The 27,486-nt window shown below is 39.2% G+C and overlaps 1 protein-coding gene across 4 annotated transcripts in view; it reads left to right on the plus strand.

Annotated features, from left to right (window-relative positions):
• The first annotated feature begins 1,517 nt into the window (after nucleotides 1-1,517).
• sh3glb2b (SH3-domain GRB2-like endophilin B2b) overlaps nucleotides 1,518-27,486 on the plus strand; it is a 32,309-nt gene continuing 6,340 nt past the window's right edge. Inside the window, exons 1-12 of one of the 4 annotated variants that reach the window (XM_030786530.1) lie at nucleotides 1,521-1,583; nucleotides 4,871-5,012; nucleotides 8,910-9,038; nucleotides 9,787-9,920; nucleotides 10,017-10,109; nucleotides 11,959-11,970; nucleotides 17,915-17,977; nucleotides 22,564-22,587; nucleotides 22,942-23,031; nucleotides 23,453-23,553; nucleotides 24,368-24,382; nucleotides 25,942-26,194. In XM_030786530.1, the coding sequence (XP_030642390.1) occupies nucleotides 1,521-1,583; nucleotides 4,871-5,012; nucleotides 8,910-9,038; nucleotides 9,787-9,920; nucleotides 10,017-10,109; nucleotides 11,959-11,970; nucleotides 17,915-17,977; nucleotides 22,564-22,587; nucleotides 22,942-23,031; nucleotides 23,453-23,553; nucleotides 24,368-24,382; nucleotides 25,942-26,194 (1,119 nt within the window). Of the gene's footprint in view, nucleotides 1,584-4,870; nucleotides 5,013-8,909; nucleotides 9,043-9,786; nucleotides 9,921-10,016; nucleotides 10,110-11,958; nucleotides 11,971-17,914; nucleotides 17,978-22,563; nucleotides 22,588-22,941; nucleotides 23,032-23,452; nucleotides 23,554-24,367; nucleotides 24,383-25,941; nucleotides 26,195-27,486 lie in introns of all 4 variants that reach the window. The other 3 variants (XM_030786531.1, XM_030786533.1, XM_030786532.1) reach the window with 3 other exon arrangements.

Here is a 27,486-nt window from a genome sequence, read left to right on the forward strand (position 1 = left end):
GGTGGATGCCAGGACACCCCCACACCACAGCACACCCACACACACAGACACACACACAAAAAACTTATCAGGTTGATCAAACTATGCTAAAACTGATCCATCCTCTCTGGTGTAAAATCCAGCTCATCAGTCCATGAACCGCTTTACCATCTCAAGCTGGTTTCAAGCTGTGTTTTGGTGGAGGTTAGCTGGTAGCTGGTATTGGCAAGATGGTTCCACGCTGCTTACGAGTAAGAACAGCCTTGGCTGGTTAGCGAATTACCGTCAGGTTTTCCCAGCTGCCAGTTCTAGTTGGTTTGATGACGGCCATTAGCCAGCCGCACCCGGTTTACAAGCCACTTACTATGAGCTTTGAATTCATGGAAAAAAGCTAAGTAAAAGCTATTCTAAAACCTGCACAGCTGTAATAGTTCTTTAAGATACAAAAACAACAACGACAACGACAAAAACACATACAAGATTGTGCATAATTATTTCTCTTCACTTTATAACAGCTATTACACTAAGACTAACAAAGCTAAGTAACAGATCATTCAATAATAATAATAATAATAATAATAATAACAATAATAATAAAATTTTAAATCTGTTGTCCTTCCTTGTCTTATATGCTAATAACTGCAAGATAAAGTTGTTTTGACCTGCTTCATTAAGGTAGTTGATAACCCAAGCTGGTTCACCAGCTAATCGTGACCCTCTTATCAAAGCTGGTCTACAGAACTTGATCAGGCCGGTTCACCAGGCAACCATGTACACAGGAGCTTGACCAGGATGGCTCACCACTTCATCTGATATATTACCAACTGAACCATGAGAACATCAGCACCAGACCAGTTTTACTAGCTGAGACACAGGCTGGTATGATGTTGGATTTTACAACAGGACTCTCAGAGACATCACTTGTCAACTGCCTCTGTTTCCATGTTTCATCACATTGTCCAGAGCTACATTAATATACATACTTTTTGTATGATTACAATGTTATGGCTGAATAAAAGAGAGATGAAATTTTTTTCAAAGTTTGTGTGACTCATGGACAGGTCAAAGCGGCACAGTTTAGGGGGTTTAAAAAATAAATAAAAGTTTACTGTTAATGGGGATTTTTTCATATCACTAAAAGCTTGTAAATGGTAGGCAGGCCATGTTGTTTTGTTTTTCTCAGGTGCCGTAAAATTAGGCTGTAGGTTGTTAGGCATATTATATATACATTATAGACAGCCAGGGCAGACCACTTACATTTACGTATGATTTGTCAGTCTTCAGTATGCAAGTGATCACCGAGTATAATTAAAATCTTATATAATGAAGTTGTGTGTTGTGATGATGGGCCATCTGGTAGACTTAATATCCAGGGTGAGTAGACGATCGCCGATATCACGGATGGAAAACCGATTAAGAAGGTGGGTAGTGTTCGAGTTCCCAGCCTCACAGTACGGTCCTGCGCGAGCTGGGGATCTCATTGCAGGGATACAAAATAAGCCGATGCTGCGGAACCCAGTCGTACGTACAAGCTAAAAATCATGGATTTCAATGTCAAAAAACTGGCTTCTGATGCCGGGGTTTTCTTCACACGGGCTGTACAGGTAAAGTCTTTCAAATTTTTATTTGTATTCCTCTGCTGTTGTAGAGGCAGTCTCCTTTAGCCGTATTTCTCCTGAATGACAGATGTAGACGCTTTCGTATGGATGGATGACCGATGTCTCTCCCAGCTACCTCCAGCATTACATTTCACTCATTCTTTACCCACTTACAGTCTTGACTATGGCGATATACTCTCAGCGCGTCCCAAACAAATTCACAAACGGGCACATTTAAGCGTTTCCCTCCAACTCTTCTAGGGGAATTTCCACGTTTTCTTCGCCATTGTAAGCCGATAAAGACCTAGCTAAGCCTCTATCTATTATTTATGGCTGCTGTGGACCGTAGCGCTCGAGGTTGCATGTGACAGTGACTGCGATACGAGATCACCGCTCCCTGTTTTACCCATCACAACAGACATACGTTCGACACTTAACTTATTCCAATGGCCACACATCACCACACATTTGACTACCTGAAACCCTGTGTCTTAACTGAACCGATGTGTGTTGGCTCAAATGTTTCCTGCACGATATTTCACCGTATGAGTCAGTATAGGTTTCTCTTATTATTATTATTGCAGGGTGTTTTTTTCCTCAGCCCTGGAATTTTAAAGCAGTAGCAGTTTGGTTTTGGCTAGTTGCAGAATTTCCATGCGTTGTGAAAGGAGTAATCATGAGTAATCATCTGAGTAATCAGTTTCTATCCGGGATCCTGTATTATAGTGTAAATATGAGTAAGCTGTAGGCCTATACGTGCAGCCGCTGTAGTTGAATACTGAAAAATTCTCGCACCTCTACCACTTTTCCCCGAACCATCATTGAAACTTTTGAAAAATTTTATCTCTCACTATTTCATCCGGAGAAAAGTTGTTCAGTGGGAACCCATAACCCCGTGGCATTATGTGTGCCTAGGAGTGTGTTCATTGCCAAACAGGCGCTGTGTGTGTGTTTTGACACTATGTAAACAGCATGAGAGGGTTAATTCTTTACATACTGATTGCAGAAGGGCTTTTTAATTCGCAAAAGCAAGCAGATAAGCAAAGATGGAACAAAAAGGTGTCAGGCACATAGACGTGGGACTGTGTTAAAAATGAGAACAGCCCTAACTTCTGTCTTCACTCTCGTGTTCACTGCTCACATTACAGACGACATGTGATGTTGGTTCTGGTTGACGGTTTGTGTGTGTGTGTGTGTGTGTGTGTGTTTGCAGCAGTATCCTGCTAGCTAGTTTACAGGCCTACTCAGTTCTCTCTTCGTCAGCATGGGCTTTCCCCCTATGCGAGCAGAATATTAAACATCACTTAGTTATGTTTATTTCTGTATTTATCTGTTCTGCTCCCAGTGAACAAGCTCTGGTCACTTTCCTCTGTGGGTCAAAGGTCACTCAATTCAGCAAGCGACAACAACCAGGAAGAACTGTGTCCTGTTTTGAGGGAAACAGTTTGAAATATGCATGTGTCAGTTGATTTGTGGTGTGTGTGTGTGTGTGTCTGAGAGAGAGAGAGAGAGAGAGAGAGAGAGCGAGCGCGAGTGCCAAAGCCTTGTGATATTCCCACATTAACTGATATTTTGGTTTTTGGTGCCCAGGGCTCTGTTGAATGCCAGACTGACTTTGCTCCACCAAGGTCACTGAGTCAGCTTAGTCAGCCTACAAAAGTTGTTGAAGCCTTGATGCCTGTTAAAACCTTATGTATTTGGGATAATTAAAGGGTTCCAAATGGTACAATTTTTGCCAAACCCATTGCTCATTTGACACAAGTCAAAATGTGAGCGTCTCCTGATGTAAACATATGACAGCCCTTTGTAATACTTTCCTCTGCATGTATTCATTCATATTGTAAAACTATAAAAAATGTATTTTGGGGATGATTTTTTACTGATACATAGGGCTGGTCTCTCATTAGATAGACAGGAAGATTTACTCCTCTCTGTCACCTTCACTGTCAGATGGAGTGACAGGTGTTGCCATCCAATCACTGTTCTCTTTTAAGCAGAGTTGGTGGGAGTAAATAAAGATAGATGGAATTACTGTGGCTGGCTCTTTGGGATTATTTGTGGCAGAACAAACTGTGAGAGAACAGTCTACAAGGTTATTTGACCGATTTGTATATTACCACACAGTGTAGTCTGTACATTTTTTGCCTCATGCATTTAATTTACATTCTTTCTCCACACAAGATGGTTATACTCCATCTATCTCTTTATTTAAACTGCTAATGAGGCTATACACAGAGAGAGAGAGAGAGAGAGAGAGAGACATGACACCACTGACTTTTACCACTTTGTGCTAAGCTCATTACCTCCAGCAGAATCTTATTCACTTTTTCCAGGAACACAGCTTTTTAAAAACAAAGCTTGATTTTTAAAAATTTATGTCATAATTCCCATTAGTAAGAGCAATACCTCAGGCTTCACAGCCAGTGAAAAATACACGGCTTCATAAAACCTTGTGTTTCTAAGAAAACTCTGTAGAGGCTATTATGATAACTTTGAAAGACATACATCATGTCCATATTGCTTCCACACACACTCACAACCTCAAACAAACACACACACACACACACACACACACACACACACACGGCAAACACATACATGTACACACACACTGCTGTCATTGAGAGAGACCCTTCTTTAGCAAAATGCCCACCAAACAGCCTATTGCATGTGTTAAGGAAGCAGGAACCTCAGCTTCAACTTGGAGAAATGATGAGAAATCCTGTTTAAACATATGAAATGCACAATCAGTTCAGTCTGGTTGGTCTGAAACCTGGCCCTCTTCTAGGAATAGTCATTATGTTATTTCACAGGATTCCTAAACATGGATGCTGATTACATTAACAGTCCACTCTGTCATCCCATCAACACTGATCACTCTTTTGCTGCTTTAACAAGAATCTGGCCTGAGCACCTAAAAACTGTTCTCTGTTCTCGACAGAATCATTGTCAGTCCAATGATGCACTCTGTATTCAATTATTAACAGTTTCAGTGTGTAGAAAACACTTAACACCTGTAAACAGCATTCTGGTTATAATATGATTGATATATAATTGGAGATGGATTTTGATATTTGCCATGAAACATATTCCTGTTCTTAATCTTTTCCTAATCTTTACAAAATATTTTATGTATTTATGCCAGAATGTATTGTCAGTAATCAGAATTTTAATGAATGATCACTCTCTTTTTTTTATCTGCCTCAGCTGAGTTAAAAAAAAAAATCAACTCAATGGACACTGCTCCCTTGAAATGATCTGAAATGATTTTTACGCTCCGTTGTGTTGGTTAGTTTACAGAGGAAAAGCTGGGTCAGGCAGAAAAGACTGAACTGGATGCTCACCTGGAGAACCTGATTGCCCGAGCGGACTGCACAAAGAACTGGACTGAGAAGATCTTGAGACAGACTGAGATTCTGCTGCAACCCAATCCAAGTAAGACCTAGTCTGAAGCAGACCCATGTAGACCTCTCTGAGACAGAACTCTTTGGTGAAGACAAAATAGCCTGCTAATCCGTATTACTGGTCGTAAAGTTTAGTTAACACCCTTATAACGAAAGAGTTTTTGAAATTCTCCTTCTGAAAGTCTGCCCTTATATCAAAAAACTGTAAGCACACTCAGACCTGACTGAAAATGATCAGGATAAAGTATGACATTGCACAGGCTAGATTTATTTACCCTGGGCCTCTCTGCGCTGATCAAAAAAGAATCATGACCAATGTTCACCATTTCTGAGGATGTTTGTTTTGCCATAATAAGCATTTGGCAGGTGAAACTTTGGCTTTTTTATATACATAAAACACTTGAAATTACAGAAAGCTTCTGAAAAATGACCAAAATAACCCCACTAGACAGGAAGGTGAAAGTCATAAGTTTTCTTTCAATTTTAAATATTATTCTGAAATGTAAAATGTTCACATTTGACAATGTTTACAAGATTTAGACTGCACTGTGCATATTACATAGTAACTGATTTCTGTTTGTCTGTCCGTGGTGGTTTATATTGGTCTGAGAGTGCAGTTCTGAACAACTTTTTGAGGTTTTTTTGGACAGCGGAAGATAAAGAGGATGGTGCTGTTATTCTTTACTTTTAGTTTTTACATTTATAAACTCTCTCTGTGTCTGCCTGACTGTGACACTGAGTCTGTGGTGAATAATCAGGGTCCTCTGATCTTTGTCTTTCTGACTCTCCTTCATGCTCCAGTTGACCAAACTGGTAAGTGTCTCTCTCCTCCAAGTGATTAGGCTCCCTCTTCCCATCGACCCCTTAACAACCCCTGTCGAGTATCTGTGGAAACCCCGCCTAGCGCTGGCTGTTCCCTCTGGCTGTTTTGATCCGGACTGGTCCCATTGGAACACTGTTCTGTATTTCTAAACATAGAAGGAGAACTCATAGTTTCCAAATCTGTCAGGGCAAAATTCCTCTGGTAGCACAAGATGTCGCTTGTTAAGCATCTTTGGTTTGGTGTGAGAAGAGCAGCTGATAGGGATTATAAATATAAATGAAACGGGTTTGGATGTGCAGAATTCTCAAACTCTTGATCTGCAGAATTGAATCACCTTCTTAATTTCTGCACCTTCTATGTATAAAAGGATATTCTAAAAGATTAGACAGGAGTGTGAAATGTTCTCAAATGTCGCATATGTAAGCCTGTGTACAGCATGTCTCCATTTGGGGAACCTTGTGAGAACGTCTAGACCATAGCCAGAAACACCCAGCTGGAACAGCCATTCTTATGTCATCAGAATATCTCGATAACCTCCTATGAGCAAACAGCAATGTTTATCAAATGATGAAACGATTCAGTCTTCCCTTTTTAATTTGGCTCTAGTGATGAATAGAGCAGATTGTGGGAAGCATTGTTTGTTTATGTAAAAGATTCCATCTAAAAGTCATGTACAAGCATGACAATGATGTGTTTTAACGTCTTATGAACACCATCTTTGAACACCATCTTTGAAATGAGTGAAATTTCACTCTGATGGAGGAGAAGTCTTCAGTTACTGTATTATAATTACTGTTGTTGTTCTCTTTACATTATTGTGATACAAGTCACTTTCTGTTGATCTAGAAACAATCCTTCTACAAGAGCACACAGTAGGCGTGTCTGCTTTTATTTATTTATTTATTTATTTATTTATTTTCTAGTTATGGTAATCATTTCATGCAGATGTCTTCACTTGATCCATGCATAGTCATGTAGGGCTTTTGTGCCTTCACCTGCGATGTCATCATCGAGGTGTCACTACTTTGTGATGTCATTGTGCAGGGCACAATCTCTGACGAATTTTCAGGTAAAAAAAAAAAAAAGTCATCGGGAATCGTAGTGTTTTGTGCCACAGAGGATTGACCACTTTCCCTCTTGTGTCCCTCTGAGTCTGTCAGACATGACATAAATATGCTACTAATCACAAACTGATATATGTCTTCAATCCAAGGGGCTTTATTACTAAGTGAAAATCTATACTTGCAAATCACACACTTGCGCTCGCGCACACACACACACACACACATACACACAAGGACCAAAATAAACTTTTTGTCCTGCCAGTGGCTGGTAAACTGAAAAAATTTGCCGGCCACAATATTTTTCAACCGGCCATAGAACTGCATAAGATTAAAAAGAATGTAATCACTAATTACCCGTCGATGTTTTAAAGGGAACTATAATAATGAACATTTCAGATGCTGTTGTAAGGAGACTCAACTTTTATTTTTAAATGATAACTGATATTACATCTCATACACGCAGTCTGCAAACAACACGTGTGTACTCAACTCCATATATTCAGAATGCTCAAAATTAATCTTGTGTTTGTGTGCTGGCAGCGCTGCATATCGTACACAATCTACTGCAACTTAAATTTCAACGTCTCTTGGGTCGAGCTATAGTGACGGTGGACAGCGAGGGTCAATCAAAGAATTGAGAAACGTAGTCAATCGCCTTATGTGTTGTTGTGATGAAAGTTTGTAGTGAAGTAGGCCTATTTCAGCAACCCGCCAATGGCGACTGACCTCATTTATTTTATTCGCCAGTATTGATCTCTACACTCCCATTTGGCGAGTGGCGGGTACAAATTTTGGACCCTGCACACACACATAACACAGGCAAGCACAAGCACACACAGAGAGGCCCTCAGGGGCTCCTTTTTTAGTGTGTGTGTGTGTGTGTTTTTTTTTAATTAGAATTTCAGTTTTAAAAAACACATTTTTTTTCATTAAAATGTTCTAGTGATTTCTTCTCTCGTGAGAACAGTCGTAGTGGCTGATGTCAGTTAACGGAAGGCTTATTGCTTATTTCTGTTGTGTCTCTGCAGCTTCCCACATTCATGTCATACGCTCTTTCATCGCTAAGGAATACATTTTAAAATGACCATAAAAGTAGTGCTTTAGCTCACAGTAAAAGATATCCAAAAATTTCAAACAGCAAAATTAAGAGAGTTTATTTTGCTGTCCTTTGCTGATGAGATTATATAGATCTTTCTTTTTAGCGTCTGCTTACATGTCGTCATACTACTGTGACTTTGTGTGTGTAGCGATATATGTGTGTGTGTGTGTGTGTATTTTGCTCTGGCAATTTTGGATTCTGAGTTTGTTGCTAAGCATAATCTGTCTGGAATCTGTAGCTCACAATTTTTACATAAAGTGATGCACATTTTGAGAACGTGCCATTCTGTTTTAGAACTCGCGGAAGGTTCTAAAATAGAATGCCAGTGTTCTGGCCTGTCCATCATTCTGCCTGTGCATATACAAAAAGCTTTATCCTGTAGTTGTGTTTATGTTTAGGGGAAAGAGTTCTCCACCTAGTCCTTGATGATTTTTTGCAGCAACCTTTGTCCACTTGCTTCTAATTCTAACACTGTTGTCAATTTTTTTACAGTTGTTTTTTTTTTGGGAGAGGATGTAAAATAAGGGTGAAATGCAAATAAGGGAAATTTGATATTATTTAAATGGCTCATTCATATCAAATCACACACCATGTCAAATCAAATAGCTTCCTTTTCAGGAATCAGATAATATAATATTGCGGTAGTTTTTATCTATCTCTAACTACACACACCATTTGAGAGCGAACTGACTGGGTGCTAAATTACAATCTCCCCTGTGCTTCTAGATGGAATGATGCAAATGGTCTGTGGTCAGTTTCTGATTTTTTTTTTCGGTTGTAGTTCTTTAGTGAGAGGAAATTTGGTGGTGACCATTTTATTGCAGTTCTGAGACTGATCAGATGTAGCTAAACAAGGATGTGCATGTTTGTATTTTGGGGATCCCTTCAAGTGAGCGATGCAGTTTCTTTCTCTTCCACTCTCTGGCCTGTGTCTCTGTCCAGGTGCTCGTATTGAAGAGTTCTTCTATGAGAAGTTGGACCGAAAGATCCCATCCAGAACCACAAATGGGGAACTGTTGGGTCAGTATATGTTGGAGGCTGCTAAGGACTTTGGACCAGGGACTCCATACGGTAAGTATCACTTTGTGGCATCGAAAAAACTCAGTGTCAGTGCCACGGTTCAACTAGAATTCAAAACCAACAGATCTCCAGTTGAGTTTTGGCCATCACGTGTTTGCAGTAAGTTTCAGTGACTGAATACTATGACACTTTTCTAGAATATTCTTATTCATTTTCTCTCTGTAAATTCAAGTTCTTATCAGTATGCTTATCATAAAATTTCTGAAGTATGTTGAACATCTGGCTACTGATTCTATGCAAGAGAATTTTAATACACTGCACATGCTAGGGTGTATTGGTGTGTATCATCAGAAGGAGGCGCTCTTGCCTCAGCTGTGTGATATGTCAGAGTGTAACACTGTATTTCACAGCAGCAGAATGTTTACATTTACTCACATGCACAAAAACACTAATGCATGCTCCTTGTCATGTGGTCAATTAGTTAGCATACCATGTGATAATTCTCCTTAAATTTATAGATGAAATCTGAATGAACTGATTTATAGTTTAATGCCAGTCAATGAAAAATGATATAAGATTGTTAATGTTTTTTTCCTCTTCTCGGTGGTGCTTTAATATCCTCCAGGTTTTTTTTTGTAATGCTGCCTCAGTGTTTTTGCTTAGACTTTCATCTTTTTGACCGAATGTTTCTTTGTGTGTGCTCATATGTATGCCTGTGCCTGTGCCTGTGCCTGTGTTTGTGTGTGTGTGTGTGTGCGTGTTTGTGTGTGTGTGTGTGCATCCATATGTGTGCCTTAAGGGAGCACTCTCATCACTGTCGGTGAATATCAGAAAAAACTGGGTGGAGCAGAGCGGGAGTTCTTGCAGTCATCTGCAGTCAGCTTTCTCACGCCACTACGGAACTTTCTAGAAGGCGACTGGAGAACCATCTCAGTGAGTCCGTCTATCCCTGAACATGTCACTGAACACATAGATTTACCTCCTTTAACTCCAACTGTAATAAGCATCCACTGCTAATGTTCTGTGCAGAAAGAACGGCGGCTTTTGGAGAATCGTCGTCTTGACCTTGACGTGTGTAAAACGCGCCTGAAGAAAGCCAAGCTTGCTGAAGCAAAGGCTGCTGTGAGTTTTCAGCTCTGCATGTCGATCCCATGATTTTTTTTTCTCATTGTCTTTCTCTCTCTCTCTCTATTCATCGCTCTTCACTATTTCTTAATGACCTGATGCCTGTAAAACAGTTACATTAGAGTTTCGATTATTAAGGATTTTTCATTTATCAGTGATAGGTCATGCGTAGGGTGGCATGGTGGCGCAGTGGGTAGCGCTGTTGCCTCGCAGCAACACGGTCCTGAGTTCAATTCCCGTCCGGGTGGCCAAGCGTGAGGGGCCATTGTGGACAGAAATTGTGTGAAAAACGCGAGAGAGAACGAACCCTTTTTGTGCGAGAGAGGTCAGGTTAGCCCGCGAGAGCAATTGAAACCCTGTGAGGGGGGATTGAAGCCCTTTAGTGGCAGGTCCAATGGTCAGCACACGAGTCAGCAAAAAAAAGAGAATAGAGAGAGATATTGCAAGACAGGCAATTCCAGGGGACCTTGTCGAGAGATTACAGTGAATGTTGCCATGATGTAAGTGTTACATCATGGTTCATGAAAATATCAACATGTCCTCACTTGGTTGTCAGCTCCTTTTTTATAGTAGACGGATATTGGGCACTTGGGGGGAGTTGGAAACTATGAATAAGTCATGTTGTCTGGTCTCTTTGTTGTTTACGTGCGTCAGTCTGCGAGGGGAAATCTCTTGGAATGTGCTGGTATCTTTAAAATAATACTGAAGAATGTGTTGCCAAAGTGGAGAAACAGACAGGGATGCATGTTTGGATAAAGTCTTTCTGTCTGGCTCTTATCAGCACATAGAAACAGAATGTCTGTTGAAACTATATACCAAGTGATTACTTAAAATACCGAACCAACAGACCCAAATTTTGAAACTTGGTCAAAAGAACACTGACATGGCAATGAGAGAGTGAGTTGGTATACTGAATTGAAGAAGATCAGAGAGAATAAAAGTCCTTTCACCATATCTGAGTCATAGTGGGAATTTCTTTTAGTCATGTTGTGGTGTGTGTGGCACGGTTAGGAAGTGACTGGAGAATACTCTTGTTTAACCACACCATTCACTGGATGGTAACAGCAGGGCTTCATTTTTGCTGAATCCTGCCAGAGCAGGATCCGGGACCTTCCAGATTGGGACCGGCACCTATTTTCCTGGATGCGGCACCTCCTTTGTCACTATCAAAGTCTGTAAATAAAATTTGTGTGATATTTAATGTTATCTGTTCTGTCACTCTTTTATTTCCCATTGAGATTACTTGTGAATCGCTTGTTTGTTCACAGCGCTCTTTGTTGTGTGTTGGTGCCGTGCTGTAATAGCACTGAAATGGAATAGAGGAGATGAACGGACAGACAGACAGAACACGTCACTTAGTTCAGGTTCTTAGCCTGCTTGAATTTTCGGCCCTAATTCCATTTTTGCCCAATGTAGCAAACCACAGACAAAAGAGAAACGACAGGGAAGTGGAGGGACAGTCTCCCCCCTGCTGATTTTCAGTGATTATTGTAAATGCTCTGATTATTAAGTAAGAGATAATGTACAGTGAGCCGGTCATTATTACAAGACAAACCCCGACAGGGTGATGTTTAGGTTTGTTTAGAATTGGACATTGTCCAATGTGTTCCGGGCACCGTGGATTTTTTGATGCGTTCCATTACTTTTTCTCTCCCCTAACCTGCCCGGAACAGCACCCTCTCTGTGTTCCGGGACCTCCTGATTTACAAATGAAGCACTGGGTAACAGTGAATAATTTTTCACTGTGTTTTCACTGTGAGACCATTCATGTAAGAACACATACCTTGCTACCATTTTTTCACTGTGTGTTGTGCACTAATGTGTCTCTCTTTTGTCATTTACACAGTGTGAGGGAGATGTGAGTATCCCTGTGTGTGTGAGTGCTTGCTTTCTCTTGCTGCGCTGATCCTAATTCTCTTGTCTCTCTCCTTCTTCCCTGGGCTTACATTTGTCCCCACTTCTTTCTGTTTCTCAGAACAGACTCTGTTGTGATGTGATGGTTGCTAACATTCACTGTTGATTGTCAATGAATGATTATTCAGCAGTTGAAAAAAAAACAACTGAGCAAACAAAATGGCTTGCAGACTATTAATCTGTCCAACACTTCACTAATAAAGTGAGTTTTATTACTTTTTCATTACTCATTAGATCCACTTGGAGTCTTTTCAGGAGTCAGAAAATCCAGTGCTGAGGACACCCAAAGCAAGTTAACATCACAACTAATGCAATGCTTTAGTGATGCCCAGACAACATTATGGGAGTGTTCTGCCCTATTCTCATATGTGGTAATCTGACCCTTATTCTTAATACATCATATACGACAACAACAACAAAACAACAACAGTAACAATAATAATAATAATAATAATAATAATAATAATAATAATAATAATGGACAAGAGTAACTATTTAAAGCAGCACCTAGTTAAAAGCAATGTGAGACAGATATGTTGTAAGCTTCTTTTTATAAGCACTTAGCGAATCCATAACTGTATGGTTTTCTGGGAGGGATTTCCAAGGAGTAAGCTTTTGGGTAGTAACAAAAAGCTGTCTCCTCACTCTCTAGCCATGTTTCAGGCAGGTTGCTTTTGGATGATTTCACAAATACCAGACAAATATCAGACTCACCACACCAAAGACGGAGTGATTTACTTTGGAGTGATTTACTTTGGAAATGATAACTTAAAGCCAGCTTTCATGTCTGTTCTTTTTCTGTTGGTTTCACTCAGAGAACTATCCCCCTCATGATCCTGTAAATGGGAGGGGGGGGGGGGCTTTCTAACAAACTGGGGCATTTAGAAAATTTTGGGGGCACTTTTCTTCTACAAGTCAAAACCAGTCTAATGATTTCATTATTGCAGGTCCGATGCATTGCCTGCCACAGCGTCAAGTGGTTCAGGCAGTTACAGTCTAGTAGCTACTACAAGTCCTCTCAAAAGAGCCAAAATGAGTGTAATATTCCCTCTTTATTGATGCACTTCTGGAAATAACTGCAGTCGAAAATTTTAGCATGCTTTATTTCATCTGCAAATTTAGCCCTGCTGCTGTTTTGAGCATGGATGAAATAAACTGATAGACTCGACTATGCAGCCCCACATGTAGGCTGGAACATGAATGTTTCTCCAGCGCTGACACAGTGCTAAAACAAAGTATGGAGATAGGTCTGGCTATGCGAGGCGCAAGACATTTTAAAGTCTCTAGCGTTAGTGTTAATGTTACTTACCATAAACAAATCGATGATGCTTGCTTGTTTGGTGGCGGTGAATTGAATTTTTTTTCACCTGTTCACTTTCAGATTTTTTCGATTTTTCACCTGGTTGCTTTTGGGACTAGGATATTGGCCTAAACTGGTAAAAAAAAAAAAAAAAAAAAAAAATATATATATATATATATATATATATATATATATATATATATATATATATTGAAATCCTGGGGGCAATTTTTGCCCCTCAATCACGGTTTTCAGGGGCCTTCTAAGATTTCATGGGGCATTTTTGGACGCTGATTGTATTGATGTTTCATATTTAAACTATTTACTTTATTTCTGCTGTTTGCTGTTGCAGGCTTCATTGACAAGGTTCTTAGCCTGTGGCCATAACTGCTTTCCTCTGACCTCATTTCCTTTGATCAGATAACTGAAAGCTTCGTTGCTATTTCTGCACAAAACTATGCAGATATGGTTGAGCTGCTTATGATAAGATAGAGAAGAAATGACTGTCCTGGTACAAAAAAAAAAAAAAAGAAAAACTCATATACCCAAACAAGTGTCACAAAAAAGGGTAAGTGAATGTCTCTCAACTGAACTTAAGTTATTTTAGATTGACTGAAAAGAAAGCCTTCTAAATTATAGACAAGCTGCCATAATGCTGAGACACCCTGTCACTCTTGTTACAAAGACAGCAATCATATTTCAGGATCGTCAGACAATGTAATATAGTTCTAAAAATTATTCCAGACTGGTCCTTTATTATAGTTTCTGTCAGTCATCCTCACCAGCATGGATTCATATGAGGTGGTTGACCCATCCTTTCAATTTTGGAAGTTTAGGTATTTTCCCATACCTGAGTATTATTCTATTAGCTTTAATAACACAAGCCATAACAACCAAGATTTCCTCTCTTGATAAGTTATGTACTTGTGATCTGCCTTGTAATAAACACGCTCTTGGAGATACTGGCAACGCCTTACCCAGCCACTTACTCATGTGTCTGAAACTTTTCCTCCAAAAGGGCTGAACAATTGGGCATTCCCAAATACAGTGTAAGAATGTGCCTATTGCTGTCTGGCATTTCCAACATGAATTACTAGTTGATAAACTCATCCTCTGCAATCTGATTGGTGTCTAATAGTACCTGTGTATTGTTTTATAGCGAATGAATTTATTTTGGATTCCCTGACATATTTGCCACAATTGGACAAGATTTTCCACCATTCCTCTTCTTCCAGTGTACATCCTAGGTCTTTCTGCCACATTATTTTCAACTTATTACAATGACTACTGAGCAGTCCATTAGTCAGTCTGTTAAAGACAGAAGCACAAAGGCACTCCGCTGGCAGCTTGAAGAAGTCCATAATGTGGTTTCCATCCATACAGTTGAGTCCTAGAGGTAATACAGTTCCTCATTTGGAGACACTTCAAAAAGTGTTCTTTTCCTGTAAGAGTGTATTTCCTTGACATATCAGAATATGACATAAATACACCCTCTTTGTACAAATCACCAACATAACATAACCCATTAAGGTGCCACTTTTTCCAATATACTGGTGTCTTCCCAATAACAATCATAGGGTTATACCATATAGAGGGGTGACATTGTCTACAGTGAAGTAGTTCTAACATCTTATGTATTGTGGTCCAAACTTCTTTAGGGTGAGACAAGATAGGATTAGGTGAACTGTGTAAAGATTGACCTGGCTATTTTTGATAATAACCCACTTTAGTTAGTTTTCCTTAATCCAGTGCTTGGCTAATTTGGCTATTTCAAATGAAATATGATATAACCTCAGGTCTAGTAGACCCAAACATCCTTTGTCTTTTTGAGAACACACCTCGCTCAATGCAATCCTTGTTTTTTTCCCCAAAAAAGTCTTTAATTATTGTATCGCATTTGTCTTGTCAACAATTTATGCAAATAGCCAGCTTTTTTCTGTTTTTTAATATAAACAACAACTTTGTAATTGTTTCAGAGGGAAGGTCAAAGACAAAATTCACAACTGATCTACTGCATCCAACAGTTTCCTACCTGTTTCATCCCTTAACGCAACAACAACTCAATTAGCCATGCATTTGCCGATTGGACACTGAATTTAGGGCTTTCACATCATCTAAATCAGTGTTTTTCAAATTGAGAGCTTCGGACCCACATGACAGAAGTTTAGTGCTTTAAACCAGGTGGTAAATCACTGTTGAATTTGATAAATGCATTTTCAAATGAGGTTCCACGCCCACGGCTGCTCAAGTGGCTGTTGTTACGACTGACAAACCAAACCTTGACCTGGGTGGCCTTTAAAAACTGAAGACATATTTCAAACTTCCTATGTATCCCCATAGACATGGAGAATGCTTTTGCTATAGAATTATATTCAGTTCTGCAGAGAAATGTTTTCCTCTCAGGTTTGAGATCACTTTGTAGAAGAGAGACCGCCTTAGTTCAAGGACTGAATGACTTGCTTGTGTTCTGACTGGTTGTGGGTCTGGCTTGTGCTGTTAAATCCAAGAATAGCGACTGTACGGCACTGTGTTTTTGGCCAAGTTAGAAAGCCTTTTCTCATAAATGCACAGCCACTAACTGTTACCAGATGGATAAAGTCTCAGGTTAATGATGTTAAAAGAAGGTTTAATTGAGAGCTGGACATTAATTGTCTTTCAGTGGGGTAAATTAACTGAAATTCAACTCTGAAATGACAAAACATTATTGCACTACGATGGGTGATTTGGGAATGAACCCATTTTATCCCTGAATGTTGCCTGAGCATACTTCATTTGACCACAAATCTGGAAATGATCACTGTCACGTTCATATTCAGCATTTTAGATGCAGAGACCGAAATATTAAATATATTTCTAATTTAATGTTTTGATTTAAACTAGGAACTAAAACTTAAACAGTGCACCTTTTAGTATTGTTGAAATTTTGAATAAATGCAGGATCCTTTGAGGCACTCATAAAGAACAGCAGGTCTGTGTTTGGAGCATTTGTTTAGGGAACCATGAACAGTGAGAAGGCCTTGAAGGCATTCAGAATCTAGCTTCTCTCGCTCTCTCTCAGCCTTTCTCCTCTGTTACCCCCTCTGATCTTCTGAGCCCTCAATCCAGTCTGTATATATACTGCTGCTTTGAGATTGCTCAACTAGGCTTATTCACTCATTCTTTCATTCATTTTATGGGTCCAGTCTCTTCCAGGTCGGACCTCTTTAAGCAGTTATAGAGGGAAGTAACTTTTCTCTTAGCAGACCTCTGTATAATCACAACATCCACACTCCGTACATTTTTATTAAGGTAGAAAAACAAGACTTGTAATACCAGGATTCTGCCTTGGCCTGAAATGAACATTTTGGGCTTGGCTTGTCTCATTCTAACTGGAACTGGGGACTGCAGGCAGCAGTGTTACCAGGCAAGGGGTAGTTTTTCTGTTTTTCACACTGTATAGATTCCAAGATCTACATATCCCAGAAAATGACAAATAAACTCAAACTCACTTCACAAACTACACTTACTGGGAAAATAATTTGATCTACCCCTCTATTAAAAAAAGGACAAAATTTCTTAGGTACTATTTTTTTGTGTTTGTTTGTGGAGCCTTGTCCCACTTAAATTGTACCTTTTATGTTTACTTTGAAGTTACAAATGGATGACTTGATGAAATATTCTAACTTGAAAAAAGATATTTTGTGGTTTTGTAGTCACTCTCTTTTGGGTTCTGTCTCTCTTTTGGGGTCAGTTATGCTTTGGGTGTGCTTACGCTGCTGTCAGCCTTCAGTTTCTGAAAGAGATTTTCTGCTCTGATGGTGTTATCTGGATTAAAGGGTAACTGCACCGTTTTATGGCATATGGGTTCATTATAACACACATCACAACATTTTTAGGTACCTTAGGTAGTCTTCAAATAATTTGTTTTTCAGGTATTTGCAATTTTCATTAAGAGCGTGTATTTTCTGTAATGATCTGACATGATGTTAATTTATATTGATTTGTTCATTGTTCATTATGTAATGACTATTACTATTGGTCTCCAAGGCAGAATATTCAGCAGTCTGCCTGTGATAGTCATACCTTGATGTATACTTCTTACTAGATCTCAAATTGTAAAATGTGAAAAACTTTGGTAAATATTGATCAGCTGAATAACGAGTTAGAAAAATCATTTCATCGATTTACTTGCAAGGAGATAACTGTCAAAATGGGCCCATATGTTAACTAGAGTAAAGTTTCCCTTTAAGTGTGTGCACATGCTGCAAATTCACCTAGCCCTTATCTACCATCTCTTCAAGGTATACAGTGACCATTAGTATGTATAGTCATGTATCAGTTACTTAAAAAAAAAAAAAAAAACCCTCCAAATAACAGTGAAAAAAAAAAAGGTGTGCGGAAGGACGGGATTCATTTCTCTCATGGGTAAGGCAGTTAGTGCTGAAGTACCTTTATGCTGTTGCTGTATGCTTTTTTTTTGCGTCGACAATTTTATTTTTTGAAGTTTCCATTCATTTTAAATGCGTTTGTTGTTTGTTTGTTTCATTTTGTTCTTGTCTGTGTCGATGCATGTTTACATGTGAATTCTGTTTCCCCTCCTCACTTGTAGGCTGCACCTGATTTTCAGGAAACTAGACCTCGAAATTATGTTCTTTCTGCCAGCGCCTCTGCGGTAAGAAGCACAGAGAACCTTCCAGAACAATAGGAGTAAAACAAAAACACACACATTCTCACACATGATAATTGTTCTTAGAGTAAGAAGAGAGCTGAGGGGCATGGGGTAAAGTTTGCTTTGCTGAATTCTGCTTTATGAACAGTCTTTGTGTGCTTTCTGTCCTTGTCCAATCCTGTGGTCTGGTAGTTGGCCAGTGAATTTGGAGATTCAGCTTTGAACGATGAGCTAAAGGTTGTATTCTAAATACAGAGTTTGGGATGTAGTTTAAACCAAATGGAGTGGCAGTCTGTGATATAGTGTCCTACCAGTTGATATAACCATACACCACCAAATGTCCCTATAGTTGCGTGAAGTAGCTCTCTACTAGTGTGACCTGTTTTGTGGAGTTAACTTGTATTTATTCCTAATTTTCTGGATTCCTAATTTTCTTTTCTCTATTCATCAACATGTATTTGACCAGGGTTACATAAACCCAACCTCAAAATTAGAGCCCGACCGATATAGGATTTTTCAGACCAATACAGATTTCGATATTTGATCCTCTTCTTTTTTTCCCCAGAAACACATAACATAAGCAAAAGTTTTTCCCTAACATTTGTTATGTGTAGTTATGTAAGAGTCCTTACCAAGATAACATGACATAATGCAGTTTAAAATAAGTTTGTTTTGTTGTCATAAGTAGTACTTTGAACAAAGGTACAACAAAATATATTAAAGTTTTGATAGATAATGCAGTAAACTGATACAGTGAGCTAGAGTAAACGTTGCTGTTGAATGCATCTAACACCACAAGACTGTAGTCATGTCATATCGAGGACTTGAGACTTTGGGATTTCACCCTACACGTTTGAAAGAGAAACTAGATGACTTTTTTTGGCTATCAAGCCATGTTAGATAGTTGTTCACCTCACGCTTATTTACGTGTCCCCTCTGATTTAATAATTTCCAATGCACCAACTGTAACTACAGACATTTGAGTCGCAGATGTTTATTGCTTCATTTTGGCAGAATAAGTCAAACGCTAGTTTAATTGCTCATTAACGTTAGCGGTCTTCCACTGATAAACATGGCATTAGCTAACTTTGTCGGTAGCCTAATTTAGCAATGGACAGCGTTATAAGCTGCTGTAAACAATGTTGCAAGAGAATTTTTAGAGGAGACGAGGGAGAAATGACAGGACCGTTGTTTGTTTACTCACCGTCAAGATTGCTGTCGTTTTCTGAGCTTTTCCTTAAATTTAACTTTTTTTGTTCATTTATTCACGTTATTTTATGCAACAACACTAAATTTTTGAACGTCATGATCACCTACGATAGACAGATCGACATCAGATCTACAATGGATACGCATTTTATAACCAAAAATTATTCAGCAGACTCAGCGGACTTCCATTTGTTTAGATTTAAATTGTTTAGTCTACCTGCCACACCATGTAAACGGTGCTGGAAAGGGAAGCTGGGCAAAAGAGCTGGAGCACTGTTCAGGCAGAGACAACAAAGGCAACGAGAAAACCGTCGGCCTCTTCGAAGTATCCTTCTAACGAATAATGTTCATCAATTTCTAGACGAGTTTTCTGAATGTCTCTCTGTTATTCTAACTAGAGTGGATAAAATCCTGATCCTGGGGGACTTTAATATCCACATCAATAACAGTTCTGATTCTCTTAGTAAAGCTTTTACAGCTATCATAGACACTCTTGGCTTTAACCAATATGTCCACGAACCAACTCATTTCAGTGGCAACACTTTAGATCTTATTCTAGCTCGCGGACTAGATATCTCTCTCGTCGTCGTCTCTCCTTACTCCGCGGCCCTCTCAGACCATTTCCTTATTACTTTCCAAGTAACTCTTCCGTTCACGCCAATAGTCTCTACCACGGTTCGTAGCTGCCGTCACGTAAATGCTTCCACTACAGCTGCGCTTGCTGATCTGCTTCCTACTGCTCTCAACTCTTTCAATGATCAGCAGAGATCTTTGAACGACTTGACGGACAGCATAAATTCTACCCGTAATGTGCTAGCTATGGTAGCACCATTAACTATAAAAATAGGCGTAAACACTCCTTGGTATAATAATGAAACTCGCGCGCTGAAACAGGTGTGTAGGAAATTGGAACGAGACTGGCGGGCAACCAAACTAGCGGTTTTCCGCCTTGCCTGGCACAACTGTCCTCTAACAGTTTATTTGAAATACTTCAGTCAGGCTTCAGGTGTTTTCACTCTACTGAAACTGCGCTTACTAGAGTAACTTTTATTAGCCATGGATGCTGGTGCTACTTCTATTCTTATTCTGCTTGATCTGAGTGCAGCATTTGGCACGGTCGATCACACTATATTGTTAAAGTGCCTGGAAAATCAAATTGGCATTCGTGGCCTGGCGCTCTCTTGGTTTAAATCTTATCTCTGAGAGAAAGCAGCGTGTCCACTATAATAATGTGACCTCTGAATACTGTGAGCTTAACTATGATGTTCCTCAGGGATCAGTCCTTGGCCCTCTTCTATTCTCTATTTACATGCTCGCTTTGGGTGACATTATTTGTAGTTACAACATTAACTTCATTGTTATGCTGACAATACTCAGATTTTCTTACCCATCCAGCACAATGACCGCTCTGAATCGACAAGAGGCGTGTCTCTGTGCTATTAAGTCTTCAAATTTCCTGATGCTTAAAACAGATGCCTCCTGATGCCTTAATTACTGCAATGTTCTGTATTCTTCAGTACCAAAAGTCTTCAGCTGGTCCAAAATGCAGCTGCCAGAATTCTGACCAGAACAAGGAAGTTTGATCACATTACACCTGTCCTGGCTTCCCTTCATTGGCTCCCAATTCATGCTAGGGCAGATTTTAAAGTCCTGTTATTAACATATAAAATTTTACATGGGCTTTTGCCTTCTTACCTGTCTGACTTAATCACATTCTATATCCCCCCTCGCACCCTGCGCTTTCAAGATTCTGGACTATTAGTCGTTCCAAGAGTTAAAAAGAAGTCCACAGGCAACCAAGCCTTTTCCTATCGTTCTACCTTTCTCTGGAATGGTTTGCCTACAGAAGTTAGGGAGGAAACTCTCTCCATACCTTTAAAACCAGACTAAAGACTTATCTATTTTCTCGAACTTATGGATAATATAATTTTGATTTGACTTTGTTATAGACATGTAAAGCCCTTTGAGACTATAAATAGTGATATTGGGCTCTATTATTATTATTATTATTATTATTATTATTATTAATAAACTCGCTAGAGCTACCCTGCTGTTTCATAAATAAACGTACAATCAAGTTTGTCAACAGCTTAGTCTACACCACTCAACTACTGTAACATTAAACGTAATTTTGATGTTTGACTGACATATCAGCTTTAACGTTGCTGCTGCAAAACCAGGTGTGGCTGACATGAATTTTATTACATGAGTGAAGGATCCATCTTTTGTCTCTTTTTGAATTGTCATTTATCGGTCGTTATATACGTCAATAATGATTTATCTGCAATTAAATCATATCAGCCAATAATATCAGCATGCCGATTTATCGGTCGGGCTCTACTATAAATACATTTTATCTCAGTTTATGACCATTAGGTAATCTGGATATGTGTTTAAATCAAATTACAGATCTTGGGTGAAGCCTTGTAAATGTTTAAAAAAGATACAAATCCAACAAAATTCCAAAAAACAACAACAACAGCAACAAAAACACACCAGTCCTTCAACGTTTCTTTTACCCTTTGTGCCACATTTTGCTTGTATGTGTGCGTGTGCGTGTGTGTGTGTGTGTGTGTGTGTAAGTGCTTGCATTTTGTCCACAAACCATTTGTGTATAAACTAGGGTGACCATACGTCCTCTTTTTCCCGGACATGTCCTCTTTTTCGGACCTGAAAAATGCATCCGGCTGGGATTTCTAATTCACCAAAAATGTCCAGGATTTGGCTTTTGTTGTCCACAGTTGCCGTTCATTGTGTGTGCATTTGCATTGCTTTAACTTTTTTCGTTAGGTCCCGCCCTCTCGCACGCCACCAATGGATGGTCATGTACACTATAATGCCTTAAACATTGGTTAAACTGCATCTCTTTCATTACCGGTAACATCGCAGCAACAGCCAAGGGACCTTAAGAAAGCTGTAATGCCACCAAAACGTGAAGGGAATGAAATAAGGTCATCTTGCCACTGTTATCATGCTAGCAGTTATCTGTCTTATTAAAGACTAGTTGGCTATGTATTGTGGCAATTAAGGACAGATGCAGTTTCACATTGCATTGTCAAGCTTCAGCCTTACATTTGCAACCACAGGAGCCAAAAGTGATGTACACTGAAATTTCCCCGCAAATCAGGAGGGGAATGCAACCCCCGCCCCCCACCCGTCTTCTTTTTTGAAAACCAAAATATGGTCATATGGTCACCCTATATAAATTAATTATTCGTTTCCAAATTGGAACCCAGACAATCCAAGTGGTGCTTGTAAAACGTGTTATGACTTTGATTTCTTTTTACTGTAGTACTAGCTATGTGTTTGAGTATGTTGTGTGAGATATAGACTTTCTTTATGTTTTTGGTCTCTGTGATTACTCATGCTGCCTGACCCAGCTTTGGAGTGAAGAAGTTGACAAAGTGAGTTCCCACTTAAAATGTCATCTGCTGCAAGACTATGAATCAGTTACTCATTGCTTTCTTTTTCTCAGAGTCTGTTGAATCTGATCACACATTACATTAGGTTACATTAAACCATAGTGCTCTGATTTATAAATGAGTGTTTACGACAACAGGAATGTGCGTGTGCATGTGTGCTTTGTGCATCTGTATAAGACTCTGTTTTGTTTTGTTTTTTTTCCAGTATAGAGCTTATTTCTTTATCCCCTATCATTTGATCAACTCTCCCCTCTGTGTGTGTGTGTGTGTGTGTGTGTGTGTGTGTGTGTGTGTGTGTGTGTGTGTGTGTGTGTATGTGATTTGCTGCCGTTCCAGGCGGAGCATGAGTTGCGTGTGGCTCAGACAGAGTTTGACAGACAGGCAGAGGTGACTCGTCTTCTGTTGGAAGGGATCAGTAGTACACATGTGAGTCACTCCAGCAAAACATACACCACACACAGGAAACAGTACATTCTGCTGATGTTATTAATGCCTATTTAGTGATTCTTATCTGCTGTTTACAGAATGTTTGTGTTTATATAATATGTGTACACGATATATACAGTGACCATGTCCTTGGTGATTCAGTGGATAAAGCAGAAATACAGGCACGTGTAAAATATATTTGTATACTTTGAAGCATTACCTTTCTAAATATTTCTGAGAATGTCATTTTAGAGTCAGAACATCTGGGCATGGTTTGAGTGTTATTCTGAGTTTGGAAAGCTGTTTTAAAGTGCTGAAGCAGATTTTAAAGTTTTTTTTCACTATTTGGAATGGGTCAGACTGTCTTACACATTTAAGAACAGGCTAAGGGTGTTTGAGCAGATTGTTGTGTCCTGTGCAGGTGAACCACCTGCGGTGCTTGCGTGAGTTTGTGGAAGCTCAGACTGTCTATTATGCCCAGTGCCAGCAGTTCATGCAGGAGCTGCAAAAAGAACTGAGCAGGTGAGAAAGAAGCAGGGATGAAGGGAGAGAAAAGAAAAGGTTTCTCTCTCAAAGGAAGATGCAGTGAACTGTTCACCGACATTATAACACTCCATCCAGTCAGTCAAAAAAGGAATTATTTGTGGTGTGAAGTTAAAAGCTATGGTGGGATATTCCACCTGCAGATGTGATTGTGTGTGGTCAGAGTTTTAGATCCATAGGTCACACAGCAGATCAAAATCCGCTGGAGAAAACGTCCCAACTCCAGTTTTAGTCAGTGTGTAACTTGCAGCTTGTGAAACTCTAGACACTGTGCACATTGCATATCATATAGCAAGGATTCTTGTGACACTTAAAACTAAGTAACGTGGATATGAAATCTAATTCAAAAATGTAAATGTAGACTTGTTACAATTGTACCTTCAAAGTGACCATCATCAGTCTTAAATTCTCATTTGTATGTCTTTGAAATGGTTTACTTTCTTCTGGAGGGGTTGTAAGGGCTGCAGATTAAACCCTAAAGATGTATGAGTGTGTGTGTGCACATGTGTGTGTGCGTGTGTGTGTGGTGAAGTTGAGTGTTGTCTGATGCACTCTAAGTATGAGAGAACCTCTTAAAGAGCTGAACACAGCAAGTCTGAACAAGCCAAACATGCAGAATGTACACCTACAGGTCTACAAAGAAACAAATTATATCTCTATAAAGCTTTTGTGTCTGTATCTGTGTCTGTGTCTGTGCCTGTGTCTGTGTCTTTGTCTTTGTGTCTGTGTATAAACATGTTTTTAAACTGTATCTTGTAACATGTTCATTGTCTTTTTCCATCTATGCCTGCAGTGCAAATGGAGACTCGTGAGTATTCTTCTCGTATGGATGGGAAAGAGAAGTTTCTTAAGGTCACATTAGGGACAGGAATACCACCAATCACTTAACAACCTGTAGACCTCACATGGTCATAGCAAAAGTTTATCACAGTTTTTTACAATCACTAACAAGCGTTTACCTATACTTAAGATAACTCTTAACACAGCAACACACCTACATCACACAATTAGCCAAATAGTTCATTTTCTGCCCCAAACCACATTTTGTTTATTAAATACCAACTCTGCATTTCCAAATGCAAAAAAAAACTTTCTCTATGGACACTGACTCTATCAAAACACAGCAAACCTGACCCAATATCCAGTCATTCTTTTAAAACACTAGCAGGTGTTTTCTATCCAAGAGGAACATATGGTCAGTCATAGCACATTGCCGTTCAAGATACTTACAGTTGATGCCATTACAAAAACTGCATTACCTTACATGTCTCAGTTGTTCAGGCACCTATATACAATAGGCAATATGAAATCCATCGTTTTTTATATAATTCAGTTTCCTTTTTCTGTAAGCCACTCTACATTTTTTTGGTTGAGTGTCAAAATGTGTGCATTTTTGGCAACACTATCTGAAAGTGAATGAATCATTTTTAATTTATAGAATGTACAGTGGAAAAAAATAGTAAGTGACAGAATTGCTGCAGTAAAAGCTTTATTAGCAACATGAAATTGCTGCCTGTGATCAACAAAATACCTAACATACATGGCCTTTTGATGTGTGTAAAATTTAAATACACAAATACAGTAAAAAAGCCACAGCTACTCCTCTCTCTGGTCCTCTTCCTCTCCCTCATTCAACTATTCCTCTCCCTTGTCCAGACATTATTTTTTCTCTCTCTGCTCCTCTGTGTTGTTCTGTATCCACATTGAACAAAATCACTCCAAATAGTCCCCTTTTTACTGTGTGTGTCCATGTAATTGAAAGAACTTGAACACCTGGCTATGTCTCCGATCGACATTTGAATCAGCTGTGGTTGGTCTAATTTTACACAGCTGACAGTAAATCAGCTCTTTCCCAGTGTTTCAATGATCTGCTTGTTCAGAAATGCTTACCAGTTGTTTCAATATCTGTTGTTGCAGAGGCTTTATACTATATTTAAGATTTTGAACATTGGGTTTTCATTTCTGGCATGCTGTGTGCAAGCATTTGTAAATAAGACAAGAAAGATCCATAATTTAGGTATGGGGTAAGCTTGTATGAAAAGAAAATTCAAGCATTTTAGAAAGGTGTTAATTGATTGCATATTCTGTGAAAACAACATGAATTTTGTTAATAGTATGGTCCACAACAGATGGACGTTGTGCTAATTGTGCTTAGAGTTTTGAAAAGGTGACTAAAGATTGGACAAAAGGGTGTCAGCGATTGTAAAAAAAACCCTGTAAGTTAAGTTTCCTTTTTTATTAAGCATAAAGAAAGGAAGATATGGAAAAGGAGGTTTTAAATACTGTTGTTTTTGTGCACAAAATATCTGTGTCTGTTTGTGTTACTCTTTCCCCCTCACTGTTTCCCAATGGTTCTTTGTTTTTCAGATTCCCTAACGCCTTTGCAGTGAACCCATCCACATCTGGTCTGTCAGTAGGTTCCTCTCCCATCTCCTCTTCCTCGGGTGCCCCCCTGGGCACCTCCTCACCGCATCGTCCCACAATCTCCTCCAACGCCCTGGAGCCTGGTACCTTGAAGATTGAGGAGGTGCAGCCCCCTGCGACGGGTACACGTAAAGCTAAGGTCCTCTACGATTACGACGCTGCAGACACCAGCGAGCTTTCCCTTCTGGCTGATGAGGTACTCATTAGAGTTTTGAATGTCGAGGTTTCTAGCGTAAAATTATAGTTCGATGTAGTGAATGTGGATTGTATAAGCATTACTTTTTTTTTTCTTAGAATTATGATCTTGTAGAGAGTTTCACACTCAGGAGTAATTTTAATGGCCATGTTCTGTGTGAAACGACACAGTAACAACTTGATAGAGAACAGTTGTTCATCTACAGTTAATTTCTCACTAGGTGTGTAAGAAGCAATACTTTATCGAAAATCTAATTTATCTGTCACAAGGTGGGCAGCCCTTGCATTCTTGTCATCAAAGCGCAGATAGCGCATGATATCGTGGAATCTCTGTCGAGACATCCGTCTCTGAAAATGGGATTTCCCACGTTAGCAGACCAGTAGTCGTCCGGGTTTATGATTTTACCGCCCGTAAGACCTCACAAATAAAGGAGACCTGCAGTTTGAACTTATTTTCGATCATCATTTCGATCAGTTTCTGCTTCAGAGTATTTCTGAATCTTTCACCACATTTCTGTGTCAGTCAAACACACTAAACTGCCCAATGGACTTGTAATATTGTCCCATGATATTCTCTCATGATATTGCACTCTCGCGCCAGCAGTTTGTTCAACCCATACTGTGCCGTCTCTTGCGTAGGGTGTTATTATATTGAATGAATTAGCATTCGCAAAATTCCTGCTCACTATCTAAGTCATATAATAATTAGTTACGCTCCTCTACGTGAAACAAAAATGCGTTTATTATACGTTTGTCCGCTTTACAAAACATTTGCATTTTAAGACTGTAAATTATTTTTGCGGCTCTAAAATAATGTAATGTCATGACATGAGAATAAAGCTTACCCTAGTTTACACACGAACTATCAGTCATATGACGACTAATTACGCACGGTTCAAGTAGGCTAGTGCAAAAATCAGTGACAATTGATACGCCCATGTAGGCCTACATCAAATAAAAATGCGCTTCATAGTTATTAAATTGTCGTCATTTTTGCGCATTATGTAATATTAATGTATGACTCTTATAACTCTCGATATATATATTAATATATATAAAACCCTGATTATATATATATATATATATATATATATAAAGACAGAAAACAAGTACGAGCGAACCCTTGCGCCATCTGCTGCGAGAAAAGAGAATCGCAGCCTTGAAAGGCAGGAAACAACATGGCCGAACGCGAGGCTGACAGCAGTTTCACAGAATTAGAAGCAAAATAGCTTTAAATTAGCTTGTACCGGGGTGATTTTGAAAATTTAAGGATGCTGGGTGACAAAATGCACA

The sequence above is a fragment of the Chanos chanos genome, chromosome 10 (genome assembly GCF_902362185.1).
Source record: "Chanos chanos chromosome 10, fChaCha1.1, whole genome shotgun sequence".
Classification (NCBI taxonomy): Eukaryota; Metazoa; Chordata; class Actinopteri; order Gonorynchiformes; family Chanidae; genus Chanos; species Chanos chanos.